At 43.7% G+C, this 18660-nt stretch overlaps 1 protein-coding gene across 7 annotated transcripts in view; it reads right to left on the bottom strand.

The window, feature by feature from the left end:
• nek1 (NIMA-related kinase 1) overlaps window positions 1-18660 on the bottom strand; it is a 167102-nt gene that overhangs the window by 36686 nt on the left and 111756 nt on the right. For 6 of the 7 annotated variants that reach the window (XM_043703514.2, XM_043703532.2, XM_087974070.1 and 3 more), the window contains 7 exons: window positions 16821-17064; window positions 14300-14452; window positions 13872-14108; window positions 9260-9374; window positions 8214-8311; window positions 7048-7265; window positions 5344-5495 (listed from right to left, as the gene is read on the bottom strand). In XM_043703514.2, the coding sequence (XP_043559449.2) occupies window positions 5344-5495; window positions 7048-7265; window positions 8214-8311; window positions 9260-9374; window positions 13872-14108; window positions 14300-14452; window positions 16821-17064 (1217 nt within the window). The remainder of the gene's footprint in view (window positions 1-5343; window positions 5496-7047; window positions 7266-8213; window positions 8312-9259; window positions 9375-13871; window positions 14109-14299; window positions 14453-16820; window positions 17065-18660) is intronic. The other variant, XM_087974056.1, reaches the window with a different exon arrangement.

The following is an 18660-nucleotide window of genomic DNA, read 5'->3' as shown; positions in this document are numbered from 1 at the left end:
ATTCCAGGTGGTATAGCTTGTGGGTTTGGAAGGTGCTGTTGAAGGAGCTTGAGGAGTTGTTGGTGTTCACCTTCGACACTAGTGGAGGAAATGAATGTCCAAGTTGTCATGTGGTGCCAATCAAGCGGGTTCCTTTGTCCTGGGATGGTGCTGATTATGTCAACTGTTGTTCATAGTTTACATTAAACAATTTACAGGGGATAACAAACTAGAGGGTGAATATAAAGGAGGAAGTAATGAAAAAACAAAACTAGATTTAAGAATTGCAAAATAGGCCTGAATGTCACAAAATTGTTCAAATATAGGAGGCCATTTAGGTCATAGTGTCTATACCAGCTCTCCAAATGGAAGTCACATCTAGTGCCACTCTGTCTTTTCATGTCATCCTGCACATTAAAAAAGCAATCTCATTCCAAATTTAACCTAAGCAACATAGAATCTATATGGAAAAGAGGAGCAATAGGAGTCTAAGGTAGATATTCACAAATTACAGAAAGGTTAATAAAGCCATGAGAGAAACAGATCCCATCATTTAACATGCTTTAACGAGGGAGAAAAATGTAAAATACAAAAGGTCACATGGAATTTTGATTAGATGACACTTTAGATGTGTGAAATCCCGAATTTCATTTTTTGAAAAGGATACATAAGTAATCCAGAAGATGGAAAGGAAGTTCACAAGGTTCATAGCAAAATGAAAAGGGAGAATACATAGTAGGAAAAGCTGACAGGCTGGAACACACTTCTTACAAAAGAGAAAGCTGGCCTCATTGAGGTCTTGAAAATTTGGAAAGGAATCCGAGAGATGTAACAAGAATGCTTGCAATTATGGGAGGGAACCAAAACTACAGGTCATAAAACGTGAGGTAGATGCTAACAAATAAAATAGGGAATGATGGAGAAACTATTTCTTTTAAACTCTGATTTGAATACAAATCATGCAGCACAGGCAAGCAACAGAAGTGGGGAAGCTAGATAAGTGGGAAAAGGGAAAGGAGGGATGTACTGATAGAAGGAGATGAAGCGAGGCAGGTGGAGGCTCACATGGAGCATAAGCATATACCATTCGGGTTCAATGACTTTACAGCACAGAAATAAATCAATATAATTTGGACATCACACACCAACAGCTGTTGCACATGGCAGTGTCATACAGACGGAGTACAATAAGTAGAAATCAAAACAGATTTGTTCCATCTAGCCTCTTTGAGTCATGATCCAATGTAGCTTTGGGTAAAATCTAAAGGATTAAAATATTGATTGATGTATTGTTGTCACATGTACCATGATACAGTGAAAAGTGTTGATTAGCATGCTATACAGGCAGGTTGTACCAATACAAAGGGCATCAGGGAAACCGAACAGAGTGCAGAACACAGTGGCATGGCTCGCTGAGAGAGTGAGAGCGATCAGAACTGACATTTGAAGGGCCATTCAAAAATCTGATAAGAGCAGGAACAAGCTGTTCTTGAATCTGTTTGTATGTGTATTGAAAAACATTTACATCTTCTGCCCAAAAGGAAGAGGGTGGGAGAGACTATAACCAGGGTGGGAGGGTCTTTGATTTTGTAGGTTGCTTTCCTGAGGCAGCAGGAAATATCGATGGAGTTAGTGGATAGGAGCCTGGTTTGTGTGATGGACTGGGTTGTGTTCACAACTCACTGTAGTTTCTTGTGGTCATACCACGCTGTGATGCATCCAGATAGGATGCTTTCCATAGTGCATCTATAAAAATTAGTACAAGCCCTTGTAGATATGCTAAATTTCCTTAGCATCCTGGAAGGAAGTAGAGAGAATGTTTGCTTTCTTGACTATTGCGTGGATCAGGACAGATTGTTGGCGATTGTCACTCCCAGTAACTTGATGCCCTCCACCCCACTTCCTGAAGCCAATGATCAGCTCGTTTGTTTTGCCTACATCAATAGAGAGATTTTTGTTTTTACACCATCTCTTTCCCTTATCTTGTGTCGTTTGAAATTTAACCTATAATGGTGATGTCATCAGCACACAGTTGGGGTAGAATTTGGCCACAGAGTCGTGAGTGTAGAAGGAATACACTAGAAGGCAGAGTACGTAGCCCCATGGACAACGTGTTGAGGATTATGCTGGAGAAGGTGTTGTCGCCTATTCTTACTGATTGCAGTCTATGGGTTAGGAACCAAGGATCCAATTACAGATGGGGAACCAGATTCTAGATCTCGGAATTCAGAGAGAGATGAGTTTGTTTGGAAATATGTTGTTGAAGGTGGAACTATAGTCAATAAGTATGAACCTGACATAAATATGCTTGTTGCTGGAAATGTGTTGCTGGAAAAGCGCAGCAGGTCAGGCAGCATCCAGGGAACAGGAGAATCGACGTTTCGGGCACAAGCCCTTCTTCAGGAATGAGGAAAGTTTGTCCAGCAGGCTAAGATAAAAGGTAGGGAGGAGGGACTTGGGGGAGGGGCGTCGGAAATGTGATAGGTGTAAAGAGGTCAAGGTGAGGGCGATAGGTCAGACTGGGGTGGGGGCGGAGAGGTCGGGAAGAAGATTGCAGGTTAGGAAGGCGGTGCTGAATTTGATGGATTTGACTGAGACAGGGTGGGGGAGGGGAAATGAGGAAACTGGTGAAATCCGAGTTCATCCCTTGTGGTTGGAGCGTTCCTAGCCGGAAGATGAGGCTTTCTTCCTCCAACCGTCGTTTTGTTGTGGTCTGACGATGGAGTCGTCCAAAGACCTGCATATCCTTGGTGGAGTGGGAGGGGGAATTGAAATGTTGAGCTACAGGGTGGTTGGGTTGGTTGGTCCGGGTGTCCCAGAGGTGTTCTCTGAAACGCTCCGCAAGTAGCCGGCCTGTCTCCCCAATATAGAGGAGGCCACATCGGGTGCAATAGATGATGTGTGTGGAGGTGCAGGTGAATCTGTGGCGGATATGGAAGTTTCCTTTGGGGCCTTGGAGGGAGGTGAGGGGGGAGGTGTGGGCGCAAGTCTTGCACCTCCTGCGGTTGCAGGGGAAGGTGCCGGGAGTGGAGGTTGGGTTGGTGGGGGGTGTGGGTCTGACGAGGGAGCCACGGAGGGAGTGGTCTTTACGGAATGCTGATAGGGGAGGGGAGGGAAATATATCCTTGGTGGTGGGGTCCGTTTGGAGGTAGCGGAAATGACGGCGGATGATGCGCTGTACATGGAGATTGGTGGGGTGGTAGGTGAGGACCAGTGGGGTTCTGTCCTGGTGGCAGTTGGAGGGGCGGGGTTCAAGGGCGGAGGAGCGGGAAGTGGAAGAGATGCGGTGGAGGGCATCGTCGACCACGTCGGGGGGGAAATTGCGGTCCTTGAAGAAGGAGGCCATCTGGGTTGTGCGTTTTTGGAACTGGTCCTCCTGGGAGCAGATGCGGCGGAGTCGAAGGAATTGGGAGAATGGGATGGCGTTTTTACAGGGGGCAGGATGGGAGGAGGTGTAGTCCAGGTAGCTGTGGCAGTCGGTCGGTTTGTAGTAGATGTCCGTGTTGATTCTGTCGCCTGAGATAGAAATAGAAAGGTCGAGGAAGGGGAGGGAGGAATCTGAGACTGTCCAGGTGAATTTGAGGTCGGGGTGGAAGGTGTTGGTGAAGTGGATGAACTGTTCAACCTCCTCGTGGGAGCACGAGGCGGCACCGATACAGTCATCGATGTAGCGGAGGAAAAGGTGGGGGGTGGGGCCACCTCATCTTCCGGCTAGGAACGCTCCAACCACAAGGGATGAACTCGGATTTCACCAGTTTCCTCATTTCCCCTCCCCCCACCCTGTCTCAGTCAAATCCATCGAATTCAGCACCGCCTTCCTAACCTGCAATCTTCTTCCCGACCTCTCCGCCCCCACCCCAGTCTGACCTATCACCCTCACCTTGACCTCTTTCCACCCATCACATTTCCGACGCCCCTCCCCCAAGTCCCTCCTCCCTACCTTGTATCTTAGCCTGCTGGACAAACTTTCCTCATTCCTGAAGAAGGGCTTGTGCCCGAAACGTCGATTCTCCTGTTCCCTGGATGCTGCCTGACCTGCTGCGCTTTTCCAGCAACACATTTCCAGCTCTGATCTCCAGCATCTGCAGACCTCACTTTCTCCATAAATATGCTTGTTATCCAGTTGTTCCAGGGATGAATGTAGGGCCAGGGAAATGACGTCTGCTGTGGACGTGTTGTACCTGTAGGCGAATTGCAAGTGATCAAGGCAATTGGGGAGGCTGGAGCAGATGTTAGCCATGATTAACCTCTTGAAGCATTTCATAATTATGGAGGTCAGAGCCAGGAAGAGGTTAAAGATGTCTGCGAATACTCCTGCTGGATGGTCAGAGCAGGATCTGAGTGCACAGCTGGGGACTCCATCCTGGCCAGTCATTTTTCATGGTTCACTCTCAAGGCCAATCTAAAGTCTGCAACAGTGATTGTGGGTACAGGTGAATCAGAGGCTGTTGGGACAGGAGGCATTGTTTCACTGACCTTCTGTTCAAAGTGTGCTTGGAATACATTGAGCTTGTCGTTAGGTAGGGATGGACTGTTGCCCTCAATTCTGCTTGACTTTGCTTTATAACCAATGATGTAATATAATCCTTGCCACTAACAACAGGTGGCCATGTGGTTGGTCTGGACCTCAGGCTTAGATTAGCATTGCCTCTTAGGATCTTTGATAGCCTTATGATGGTTGTACTTGGATTTCCTGTGTATACCAGATATGCCGGATTTGAATGCCTTAAACCTAGACTTCAATAGAAAGTGGATATCCTGGTTCATCCATGGTTTCAGGATGGGGAACATTTAGATTACCTCCTTTGGCACGCATTTACTAATGCAGTCTGTGACAGTGATGGCATTTTCATTGAGGTTGGCCGCTGACATTTTGAATATGGACTAGTCCACTGACTCTAAGCAGTTTCATAGAAGCTCTTTTGTTACCGGAGACCAATACTGCATTACTTTCTGTACAGGGTCCTCATGCATCAATTTCTGCTTGTAAGCTGGAAACAGCAACAGAGTTCAGTGATCTGATTTTCTAAAACGTGGACAGGGGAATGGAACAGAGGGCATCTTTGATGGTTGTATAGCAATGGTCAGACATTTTGGATCTCTGGTGTGACAGGAGATGGGATGGTATTTTGGTATTGAAGCATCTCAAGAACTAAGAAAGCGATTGGCACACTCGAGAATGAACACAGGATCCAACAGCTGCCTTCATTATTACATTAAAACATATGCACAAATATTGTTTGTCAGACTTACATTAAATATTAAAGGTGTGGGACCTTCCCTCAAAAACTCCATTAAACGTATTAAATAAAGAAATCATCTAGAATGCACTGAAAACAACAATTGAAATAATTGCAAACATACGTGTCTGAATCAGAGTGGTACTCATCCTTGTTGGGCTCATCTTCTATTTCATCTAGTTCAAGATTATCCTCAGGAGCATCAGATGCATTAAGATCATCAACGTACGTCTTAAACATTTTGTTGAGGTCAGGGAGTGAACAGGTCCTTAGCATCTGCAATGAGAAAATCTACACTAAAAACTAAGGAAAAACAGTGGCATTGAAGGCAGTCGAGAGAGGGTTCACTAAGCTGATACCAAGTATGGAGGTACTGTCTTATGAGGAGAGGTTGAGTACATTGGAAAATCAAAGAATGAAACTGTGACCTTAGTGAAAGATACAAGATTCTTCATGGACTTGACAGGGTAGATGCAGAAAGGCTGTTTCCCCTTGTGGGACAGCATTATCTCAGAGTAAGGAATCACCCATTTAAGACTGAAATCTAGCGGAATTTCTTCTGAGGATAATGAATCAGTGGAATTCTTTGTAGCTCAGGGGTGTCAAGGCTGGGTCATTAAGTATATTTAAAGCTGAGACAGACAGATTTTTAATCAGTAAGGAATCAAGGATTCTAGGGAAAAGACAGAAAAGTGGAATTGACAATTATCAGATCATCCATGATCTCAATGAATGGCTGAGCAGACTTGATGGGCTGAATGGCCGATTTCTGCTCAGACACCTTGTGGTCATTGTGGTGCATTACATCTCAGAAACGGAGGATGATGTTCACAAAGAGCTGCAAGACAAAGGCTGCAGGGATTCAATGTTTGTACCTTTTCAGCAGGCTTCCCTTCAGTCTGTCAGTGCCTAACCACTGGATAACATATGTGGACACTGATCACCATTAGCAAAAGCAACTGACATTGCTCAAGGGTCCCTGGTTTGTTACCTACTCTGAAAAGGCATTACCAAAACTAGAGAGCTAAATCACTGATCACATTCACTCTACATTCACGTCTTTGATACTGGTGTTCTCCGGTTTCCAGTCTGGTGTCATTTGTCAATTCAGATCTTATTTTCTGACTCAGAGCCATGAAAACAGAGCCAGTCACAGTTGGTCACCGATCTCTGCAGTAACGAATTATGTGAACCCTATGCTTTCCTGTTTTTTTCAGTTTTGAACCCACCCTGTATGCCTGACTCATACGACATACCTTCTCACCTTGTGCATCTGTTGCTTTTGTGTTACAATACCAAAAGCTGTACAGAAATTGAAAATATCACATCCACAAGAATTTCCCTCATCAACAAAGTTCATAACTCCTCTCAAAACTATTTTGGCTTCTTCTAACCAAACAGCGTCTTTTCTTTTGAAACATAACTAAGAGAGCAAAACAATAGCCTACTCGGATGAACAATCCAGCCATCCATGCTAGTTCGCTCAAGGTGCAGAATCACAGTTGAAATTTAAATCAAGTTAGTATAAAATCTGGGAAGTCACAGGAAACGATCATTGATCACCATAGAATTGTATCTGGTTCACTGATGTGTTTCACATCTGCCAGTCTGATCTGATCTGGCTGATAGGTGACTTCAGAGTTGCAGCAACATATCTGCCTCTTAATTACCCTCTGAAATGTCCTATTAAGCCACTCAGTTCAAAGGCATTTTGGGATGGGCAACAAAAACTGGCTTTTAGCAGTATTCCTGCATCTACTGATTCCCTGAAGGACGTGATCACTACCTCTGCATTGGGTACTGTGAACACAACAAAGTGCTTGCATACCTTTGGGTTGTTTGCATCAAACAATCCAGTTGACAGCCCAATTAAGAGAGAATGTTTGTCTTTGAAATTTGCTGGTGATAATGACCAAAACAATGGCCTGGGGCCTGGTGACTCTTCCTGTGAGGATTCCCTTGACAACATAGCTGCTGCTCTGTCCTGTGGGCATGGCATCTTCTGGAAAAGAGGTTCACTTTCTCGGATTTCACTCCTGCAACATTCTATTTGATAAAGAAAATGGTTTAAGTACAATTTGCTGTGGATTAAAATATGTGTTTTTAGTAAAAATGAAATTAACTATTCAGACATGGAAACTGTGCGTGTCACTTATAGTTTTGGCCATTTATATATTTTCATTCCCATGGCAGAATCTGATCCTGAATTGAAAAGTATTTGTATACAAGACAGCATTGATTTGACAAAGCGTTGCATAAATAACACAACAGAAAGGGTTCCGAAAAGATTTACAAGGATGTTGTCAGGGTTGGACGATTTGAACTATTGGGAAAGGCTGAACAGGCTGGGCTGTTTTCCCTGGGGCGTCAGAGGCTGAGGGGTGACCTTAGAGGTTTACAAAATTATGAGGGGCATGGATAACGTAAAGATGTCAAAGTCTTTTCCCTGGGGTCAAGGAGTCCAGAACTAGAGGGCATAGATTTAGGGTGAGAGGGGAAAGATATAAAAGAGACCTACGGGGCAACTTTTTCACGCAGAGGGTGGTATGTGTATGGAATGAGCTGCCAGAGGAAGTGGTGGAGGCTGGTAAAATTGCAACATTTAAGAGGCATTTGGATGGGTATATGAATAGGAAGGGTTTGGAGGGATATGGGCCGGGTGCTGGCAGGTGGGACTAGATTGGGTTGGGATATCTGATCAGCATGGACGGGTTGGACCGAAGGGTCTGTTTCCATGCTGTACATCTCCATAACTCTGACTATGAGAATCCAAAAATTAAAAGACTACTCAGGATATTTAGCCATGTTAAAACAAAACAAATTTTACTTTCAGTCCAATTTCTGCCTCATTGCTCGAAATACAATAAAAAAGGACTCTGGAGTTGAAGGCAGAAAACCATTTCCATTGGGTAACATATTGAAAATGGAAGTTTCTCCATTTTTAGGAGATAAAGGAAATTGATCAAATTAAAAACAAAAACACTTGGCACTGACCAGCATCCACTTTGCTGTCTGGCATTTCACTGTATTTGTTGGTTTTGAGCACATCCTCCTCTGTCTTTTCTGCCTGAGCAACAGCACCATCTAGTGATCTGGGTAAACACAATAAAACAAGACTCAGTCTGCAAAATGTGCTCATGAGCAATATCAACAAGCATACAAGACAAAACACACAAGACAAACCTAAGAAACACAGAGTCCTCACTTGCAAAATCACTACAAACTCTCAATTAGGATTTGGTGGAGTTGGTGTTGAACTGGGGTGGACAGAGTTTAAAAAAAAAATCACACAACACCAGGTTATAGTCATAGTCAATCAGGTTTATCGAGAAGCACTAGCTTTCATCAGAAGGTGCAGCGCTCCAAAAGCAAGTGCTTCCAAATAAACCTGTTGGACTATAACCTGGTGCTGTGTGATTTTTAACTCACGATTAAGATTCTGTCTCCAGCTAACTGAATTGTTTTGAAACATGCAGCAGCACAAATTAATTTTTGTATGCATGGTGACAGTTACAGAATTTACAGGACAATACTTCCTCGGAAAATATACTTGATTCAGTGCCAGATCTGCATGTACCAATGTACTGTAAAGGGATCACTGGCAACAGTATCTTTATCATCAAGAATTGAGTTTCACCTCAAGTAATAACTACTTTCAGTATGTGGCCAAATAGGCCAAGATTTAAAGCAAATTTCTATTTGCTTTTTACTTAGAAAGTTTAACAACTGATGAAAGAAGTTTTCAGAACAGTAAAATCTTTCAGCAGACAGGATCCCTTCCATGATGGATTAAGAAATGCACAAATTGTCCACAGTAGGCAAGCCTTGATCCTACACACCTATATTACAAGTGACTATACTTCCAAATTACTTAATTGGCTGCAGAGTGTCTTGGGGCATATTTGGGTTATGAAATAACTAAATAAATATAAATCTGTGTATTTTCACAGTACTACACTGAACATGTAAATTAAGGCAACAATGGCACAATTAAAACATTTACAACAATACCCAACAGAAAGCCTGTTCAGTCCATTCACCTTTTTGTATCACTTTCTTTTTCCCAGGCACCAAATATAATGGGGGCCACAGACATTTTATCTTTACTTATTGGTTCTCCTTCTTCTAGTGCCTCAGTTTCCAAGTCCTCTGGCTCTGAAGGGAACACAGAAACGTTTGGTGAACTAATAACTAAAGTCTGAATTGTTTCATTACGTGCTCTTTGGGAAAAGACAAGCTCATGGCTTTATCAATGCTATCTCCTCACACACCAATAAAAAGTGATTACCCAATTGTGACACATACATACATAAATACACACACACACACACACACACTTTTAGGGCTCCCTAATATATTTGGAAATTGTTTAATAGTCATAAAATTAAATATATTACGTATAGCATGTCAAATATATTTCAGAAATAATAAACACGCAAGACTGCCTTAGTTTGATCTTCTAACAAATGTCAATGCAGCATCACAATTCAGTAAAAAATTTAAGTGTGGCAAACAAATTTGCATTTCCCCAGCTTTGACAAAACCTTGTAACCACTTATACAAAGGTTAGACTACAGTTACTATATATACTGATGAGAGATGAAAGGCAAAAAGTTCAAAAATAGTGTTCAAACACCACACTGTTGCATTCAGATATACAGAGGAATCTCAATTATCCGAATACCAATTATCCGAAAATTGGATGATTATCCAAAGGAGATCGAGGTCCCGATAGGAACATTACATCAAAGACATGTTTCCAACATCGCATCTATTGTTAATAGTGATTAAACAAGCAACGTCTCCAAATAACTGACATCCCACCCTCTCTCTCTCTCCCCACACTTTCCTTGGAGTTCTACAGAGGGGTGTACCCTCAACCCCCTCCCCCGCTTTCCCAGATAATCTCTCCAACATGGTCCTGTAAAGGGCAAACGTGGAACCTGTCAAAAAGGTGCAGTAAAAAGTGGTGACTGTGGCTGTGCGTGCACGCACACATTCTATTTGGAGACTGACCACACAAAGAAAGCAGCAGCAGCCTTGTTGGTGTCCAGTCCGGCTGCCCCAGAGAGGGTCCGCGGGCGGTGTTGGGTGTGGATGGGGGTGCGGGTGTGAGATGGAGCTGGACTGGGTTGGGGGGGGCGTAATGGGGGCAGCTCTGGACAGGGATGGGGGTGGGTGGGTGAGGGTGCGGGGGCAGTGCTGGACGGGGATTGGGGTCAAGTTGGGGAGGGTGGGGCAGTACTGGACAGGGATGGGGGTGGGTGGGTGAGGGTGTGGGGGGCAGTGCTGGATGGGTATGGGGGCAGGTTGGGGAGGGCAGGGTGCGGGGAACTGTGCTGAACGGGATGGGGGGGGCGGGTGCAGGGAACTGTGCTGAACGGGGATGGGGGGGGCGGGTGCGGGGAACAGTGCTGGACAGGGATGGGGGTGCTGGGGGCGGGGGGGGGGGGGAGGGGGGGGGGGGGGGGGAGTACTGGACGGGTGCAGGAGGGCAGTGCTGGACGGGGTCGGGGCGGTGCTGGGTGACAGTGCTGGACAGGGAGGGATGTGGGGGACAGTACTGGACAGGGATGGGGGTGCGGGGAGCAGTGCTGGACGGGGATGGGGATGGGGGTGGGGGAGCAGTACTGGACAGTGGTATCGGGGAGCGGTATTGGCCAGGGGCGGTAGGCAGTGGTATTGCAGGCTAGGTCTTACGTGCCTGTGTGCTGCTGCAGTCTCCTGAACTGGGAGCAGACTTTAAATACTCCGAGCCTCAGAGGAAAGGCGTTTATCCCGTTTAACCGAAATATCGATTATCCGAACGAAATCGTGCCTGCCTGTCTCATTCGGATAATAGAGGTTCCCCTGTATATGTCCCATGTACATATAACTACCATCATCTATTCTCTGCATTTCAACTGATAATAGGTAGTGACTGTATCTATTAAATCCAAGAGTTACCTTGCAAGAAATGCGGCAAGAACTGCATACTCATTTATAGTGCATCAGGAGATGACTGTTCTAGATTTAGAATGTCTCAGGTTTCAATGCATCCTTTCTTATGAAGTTTTAATATTGATGGGTTTTCCAATATATCAGGAGTAGTTGTTTTATAAGAAGGATTCTTTGGTTGAGCAAAGACATGCAAGAATTATTTTTTTCCGTACTCAAAAGGTCTTGCACAAGACATGGAATCATTTGTTTGGTGTGCCAGCCAAAGTTAAAACCAACAAGTAACCACAGGTTTTAACACCATCAAATACTATGCCATACCCAGTGCAACACCTGAATCCAATGCTTGCTACACATTAAGCAAGGATTTTTTTGGCCATAAGCAAGACAATGGTATCATGGTGGCACAGTAGTTAGCACTGCTGCCTCAGCGCCAGAGACCCAGGTTCAATTCCCACCTCCGGCAACGGTCTGTGTGGAGTTTTCACATTCTCCCAGTGTCTGCGTGGGTTTCCTCCGGGTACTCTGGTTTCCTCCCACAGTCCAAAAACGTGCAGGTCAGGTGAATTGGCCATGCTAAATTGCCTGTAGTGCTAGGTAAAGGGGTAAATGTAAGAGAATGGGTCTGGGTGGGTTGCTCTTCGGAGGGTCGGTGTGGACTTGTTCGGCTGAAGGGCCTGTTTCCACACTAAGTAATCTAATCTAATTTTCTGCAAATCCTCAGCATACTGGAGTGGTCAATTAAAATACTCAGTTGTCAAGAACCTTTATCAGTACATTCAGCCTCATTTAGAGAGCTTCCTAATGATGGCAAATGTAATGCCACAATTTAAGCAAGGAGAGAGGGAGGGAAAAAAAACCCAAAAATTACAAAGCAAATGACCCGAACACCAATAGTAGTGAAAATGTTACAGTTGATTATAAAAAGGGTGCAAGAACTGGAGACTTGATAACTATCAATAGGGTTAGACAAAGTCAACAGCTGATGAAAGGGAAATCACATTTGAAAAACCTATTGGGGTTTTGAGATGTAATCTGGGAGAACCAGCGGACTAGCTGGTGTATTTAGATTTTCAGAAAGCTTTTGACAGGCTTTGAAGAAGGTTCGCGTGCAAGATTAATCCAGATGGGTTTGGGATAATATACTGACAAGGACTGAGAATCAGTAAGTAAACAGGAAACAGAGTAGGAATAAAATCTCTGTCTCTTTTGGAGTGAAGGACAGTGACTAGTAGGGAGCCACAGGAATCAGTGTCTGGACTATATCAATGAATCAAATGCAATATTGCTAAGTTTGTTGATGATGCAAATCTAGGAGGAACTGAAAAACCGTTAAGCAGAAAATAAAGAGGCTTCAAGGTGAGCTAAGTGAAAAGGGTAAGTGGGCAAATACATGACAGATGCAGTAGGTCACAGATAAATACAAAGTTGTCCACTTCAGTGTGAAAAACAGAACAGCAGATTTCTTTTAAAAAAATGGTGATAGATTGGGAAATTCACCAAGGTTGTGAAAAGTTGCTCTGTAACTCCAAGTTCTGTCTTTCTTTATGCCAACACAGAAGGCACCAACTGGTCAGGGCATTTTGAATGCAATTCAGGTCTCCCTGCTATGGGAAGGATGTTGTGAAACTGGAAAGGATTCAGAAAAGATTTACAAGGATGTTGCCAGGGTTGGAGGGTTTAAGCTACAGGGAGAGGCTGAATACACTGGGGTTATTTTCCCTGGAGCATCTGAGGCTGAGGGGTGACCTAATAGAAGTTTATAAATTCATGAGGGGCACAGATACAGTGAATAGGCAAGGATAGTGGAGTCTGAAACTAGGAGGCCATAGATTTAAGGAGAGAGGGGTAAGATATAAAAAGAACCGAAGGGGAATTTTTTTTATGCAGAGGGTGGAATGAGCTGCCAGAGGAGGTTGTTTAAAAGGCCGCTGGACATGTATATGAATAGGAAGGGTTTAAGAGGGATATGGGCCAAGTGTTGTCAAGTAAGACTCGATTAATTTAGGATGTCTGGTTGGCAGGGATGAGTTGAATCGAAGGGCTTGTTTCCATGCATACAGCTCCATGACTCTAATTAAAAAGAATCACAAGCTGCATTAGACCAGTAATTTCTTTTGAAACCAATTTAAGGTTCAAAGATCTATCAAGTGATCAAATCAGCAAGCTACTTAATAGCAAATTGACAAGTAGAGTTTATTTGCTGTATTCAAGTAGTACAGGGCAATCCCCATATCCAAGGAGTACTTTTCCGCAGTTTCAGTTACCGCTGTTTACCGTGGCCCGAACATATGATAGGGAACCTTCCAGAACCAGGGACCAGGGGTATGCCGGGAAGGTAAATTTTCCATTTAAATGAATGGGTTTGCTCCTATCCGCCATTTCGGGCTTCCATGGTAGGTCTTGGAACATATCTCCCGTGGGAAGTGGGGACTATTGTACATACAAATCCTAAAACACTTCCAAGCCCTCCAAAATGAATGCTTGTCATTTTACCCAAGTTAAAGCATCTATATTGCTGTGCTACAGGATAGCATAGGAACAGACCTTTGTGCCAACAGGTCCAGACTATTGTTTATCCTACCACCACTCCATCTAATCCCATCAGTCTATTCTTTACACTACTTGAATATATCAGTGTTCGTTATTTCAAATATTTCATGGTCACATCTAACAAAGAATGAGGAACATAAGCAAAATATTTTTAAAAATTACCTTCTATCTTCTCATCAAACTCTACTGGTTTTGACACAGAAATAGATTTTTCACTTGACTGAGCATTCTTCATCTCTAATTGGTCTGCTGTTTGAATTTCTGATGAGGCTGCCTGGCCAGGAGCAATTACTGAAATTTCAACAGTTTCATCGGGACCTTTTTGACATATGCTGTCATTGGCAGCATCAATGACCAGTGTGAGTGTCTCTTCAGTCGTTTCAGCCCGAGAGTCTTTTGCTGGGTACAAACAAAGAGGGGAAAAAGCAAAAAAAAAAATGAACATCTATGATTCCCATCCTGAAACCCATTTCAATAAATAAGATTTGTTTCACAGTGCACTAAGCCCATGAGTTTGGGTGCTGAGGATAACTGCATCCACCTGTTGGTCCCAAAAATAAAACACAATCCAAAGTTTTGTAGTTACTTACTTTTAACGGAGGGTTCATCCAACAACATTCCTGTCTGAAGTTGCAGTTCTGCTTCCCCTAAAGCTTTCAAAACAGTATCAGAAGGTTCTTTCTCCCAAACTTTACGAGGTTCATCTTTAAGGAACAGTTGGATAACTTCTCCTGAGGTCTGAGCTATTATTTTTAAACAGACGAAGCATACGTCATTAGCAGGTTAGATCTTTGTGCAATCAAGTTGGCAAATCATCACAGAAATTAAACTCCACATGTACAAGGTACCCTCGACCTGACCTGTCATCAGTCAGATTCCTGCATTCAACTGCTTTTTTGCTGTAACCCTCACCAGTGAACGAATATGGTTAAAACACAGTTGTTCCACACTCACTTCCTAAAGCCCTGACAGAGAAACAAGCTGATCCTGTAATCACACACAATTGCGATTAACTGTTTCACTCTAGTGGCTGCTCACTGCATACGGTTACAAGTACAGAGTAACTTAGTTGTCGCAAAATTCCAGCCGAACCCGCTCTTTAACAGCAAGAAAATCAATACCACAGGAAAAGATGAGGAGTAAATTTGGGGGGAAAAATACAGAAGGCCAAAAATTAAAACAAAATGTAGCAGAACATTTCCAAGATTAGACAAATAGAAAGCTAGACAATCAATAGCTTGCATCATGTGAAATATTCACATTAGATGGTCTTATTGCAACCAGATTTCTCATGGTGTTACAGTTGTAAGGAGAAAGGGAATTAGTGTCGAATTTCCTGGAGTTTTACATGCAAATACGAATCATTTCGCCTTCACACAAGCATCCTCTCACCCCGACTTTGGAGAAGATTTGTAGCTCAGGTCGTAAGTTTGCTCACTGAGCTGGTGGATTTGTTCTCAGACATTTCGTCACCATGTTGGGTAACATCATCAGTGATCCTCCAGTGAAGCATTGGTGTTCTGTCCCGCTTGCTATTTATCTGTCTCAGTCTGTCTGGTGGATGATATCATTTCCAGTTCGGTTTCTGAGAGGTTGGTAAATGGAATCCAAAACTATATGTTTGTTAATGGAGTTCTGGTTTGAATGCCAGGTCTCGAGGAACTCCCGTGCGTGTCTTGGTTTAGCCTGGCCCAGGATGGATGTATTATCCCAGTCAAACTGGGTGTCCCTCTTGGGCTGTGTGGATGGATACCAGTCATGTCTTTTGGTGGCTCTTTGGTGTTCATGTATCCTGGTGGCTAATTTCCTGCCCAACTGTCCAATGTAATGTTTGTCGCAGTCCTTGCAGGGTATTTTGTATACGACATTCGTTCTGCTGGTTTTTGGTACGAGGTTCTTTAACTTCATCAGGAGCTGTTTCAGTGTGGTGTTAGGTCTGTGGACTACCATGATGCCTAGGGGCCTGAGTAGTCTGGTCTTCATCTCGGAGATGTCTTTGAAGTATGATAGGGTGGTGAGAATCCGTGGGCGTGTTGTGTCTTCCTGCTTAGGTCTGTTGTGCAGGAAACGGCAAACTGTATTTATTGGGTACCCAATTATTCCTGAATACATTTTACACAACGTATTCGGGAACAACAAGTTACCCGATATGCGCAGTCTGCCAATTCCTGCTCAACAGACCTAAACAGGAAGACCAGGATACATGAGCACCAAAAGAAATGATCAACTTTCACTGGTATCCATACACACAGACGAAGAGGAACATCAGTTCGACAATCCATCCATCTTGGGACAAGCTAAACAAAACCACAAAAAGGAGTTCCAAGAGGCCTGGCATTCAAACCAGAACTCCATTAACAAACATATCGATTTGGACCCCATTTACTAACCTCTCAGAAACAGAACTGGAAATGATATCACCCACCACAACAAACCGAGACAGATAAATAGCAAACGGGACAGAACATCAACGCTTCATCAGAGGCTCACTGATGTTATCTAGCATGGTGACGAAACCTCTGAGAACAAATCCACTAGCTCAGCGAGCAAACTTACAAGCGGATCCTCTCAGTCATATATTACCTAATAATAAAAGCGTTCTTTTCCTTTCATGTACAGATTCTCTTCCCCTTAAAATTATCATCAAGTGTTCTTGTATAATATATTCAACATTCTCTGGGTAAAAGTCACCCCTGACTGACTTATTGGATTTGTTAGGGAGTACCTTGCATTTATTTTGGATTCACTCCCTTGTGGGAGTACAATCTTCAAATTGATCTGATCAAACCCCTTCATGACTTGGAAAACAGATTAGATGCCCTCTCACTGTTCTCAGGACCCACAATGCCTAAATCCTGACTACAGCCAATATTCATTGAGTTCCAACACTCACCCTTCTTGACTATACCAAGCCAATTGGTTCAAGGGGAGAACAATTACTTCCTGGTACCGTGTTGAGCAGGATATTAATTATGTAGCTTTAACTGGTGGCATTCCATTTGGTGTACACTGTGCACTTTCCTGTAGGCTTCTTAATTTTAGCATTAACTTTTATTTTAAAGTGCATCATTGGCATTGAAAGTAAAGCTTTGAACTCTTCTTCATTCTCACCTTTTGTCCCTGAGCAGGATTCTTCAAGTGTGAGCTGTGCGAGAGGAAATACAGGCGGAGGCTCTGCTTCCCACTTCTTTCTTTCCCCTGCGAAGGGAGGCCCACTCTCGAGCTGCTCTTCAGGTTGAAGCCGATTAGTTTTAGACAGCTCAGCATTTATCTGGTGTGATACTGTAGCTGAATCATGGTTTTCCTGAGATTTAAAATGTTGATTTAACCTGCGCAAAATTTCTTGCTTCTCCTTCTGGAAGAAAGGCAATAAAATCTAGTTTTTGTCCAAAGTGGGAACTTTGTAGGAAAAAGGTTCTAGCTGACTACAGTTAATCAGAAGTCACAACATAGCCAAATTTGGAAACATCAAGGAAAGGGAAATATCAAAGACTCTAAGAACAATGGTCCAGATGTTCTCTCTCTAGATGGTTGTGGGCCAGATGTACCCTGAAAGACAAGTGTTGTGCCATGCGAAGCCTCAACGCACGAGGTGAAATTTCCCAATGGGCAGTTACCCAGCAGTAACCCTCTGAGAAAATCCCTAACTCTGAGTTAGTCAGACTTGAGGGTTCTGACTTAGAGTCATAGAGATGTACAGCATGGAAACAGACCCTTCGGTCCAACCCATCCATGCTGACCAGATATCCCAACCCAATCTAGTCCCACCTGCCAGCACCCTTACTTGACTACTTTGCTATGGGAAGTGGGAGGAATGAAAGAATCTGCCACCCTGGCCTCTGCATCCACCTTACCCCCTTGGCACTTCACTCCCTCTCCCAATGACGTTCTCTCAGCGGCTGCCAAAGTTCCAATGGGGCCTAAAACCTTGATAAAACAGGCTGTGTCAGAAAAAAGGGACATGTTTCAACACCAGCTCACTGATGCTGGCTGCATGGATTCCTGGTCTGGACCAAAACGCCACAGTTCAGAAGGATCTTGACCTGGAAATTCACAAAAGAGAACTCCTCCAAAGCTAAATATGTATGGTTTTGTCTGGTTAGGATACAAAATAGGGTTTCTGACCTTGATTGAAAAACGTGGGCCATTGTGTGACGAACGAGAATGAAATTCAACTTCTGACAAAGAACAATAGGCCAAATAAATGCTGACCAATATGTTCCACAATATAGGCTATGGCTTGGAGTTATCAAGAAAGCTATGGAGACAAAGCACTTAAAATATGCTGGACATGCCACTGGTTCCTTCCAAGTTCTAGATTGATTGATTATGCCCGTGTGCCTGATAGCAACACATGAAGAGGAGCATATTACTTGTCTGTCAGGTTTATATCACCATTCAATTCGGTCCTAGCTGATCATCCAACTACCATTTTCCTACCTTAATTCGTTTGTCTCCAGAAATCTATCACTTTCTTTCAACACATTTAGTGATTGAACCTCTGCAGCCCACTTGTGCAGAGAACTTAGAAGATTCATCAACCTTTGAGTGAAAGAATTTCTCATCTGTAACTTAAAATCCCTTATCCCAAGATTATGTATTCCAGATCTGGACTCATCAGCCAAATGGTACCACTTGATCTATTTCCAGCCTGACACACCCTGTAAACATTTTGTAAATTTCAATTAGATTAAATTCCCTAAAGTGTGGAAACAGGCCCTTCGGCCCAACCAGCCACACCGACCCTCCGAAGAGTAACCCACCTAGACCCATTTCCCTCTGGAGGAGAAAGTGAGGTCTGCAGATGCTGGAGATCAGAGCTGAAAATGTGTTGCTGGAAAAGCGCAGCAGGTCAGGCAGCATCCAGGGAACAGGAGAATCGACGTTTTGGGCATAAGCCCTTCTTCAGGAATGAGGAAAGTTTGTCCAGTAGGCTAAGATAAAAGGTAGG

The sequence above is a fragment of the Chiloscyllium plagiosum genome, unplaced genomic scaffold (assembly GCF_037043375.1).
Source record: "Chiloscyllium plagiosum isolate Xiang-an unplaced genomic scaffold, Cpla_swu_hap1 HiC_scaffold_2, whole genome shotgun sequence".
NCBI lineage: Eukaryota > Metazoa > Chordata > Chondrichthyes > Orectolobiformes > Hemiscylliidae > Chiloscyllium > Chiloscyllium plagiosum.
The sequence above is the reverse complement of the archived record's forward strand: the minus strand, read 5'-3'. Positions and strand labels throughout refer to the sequence as shown.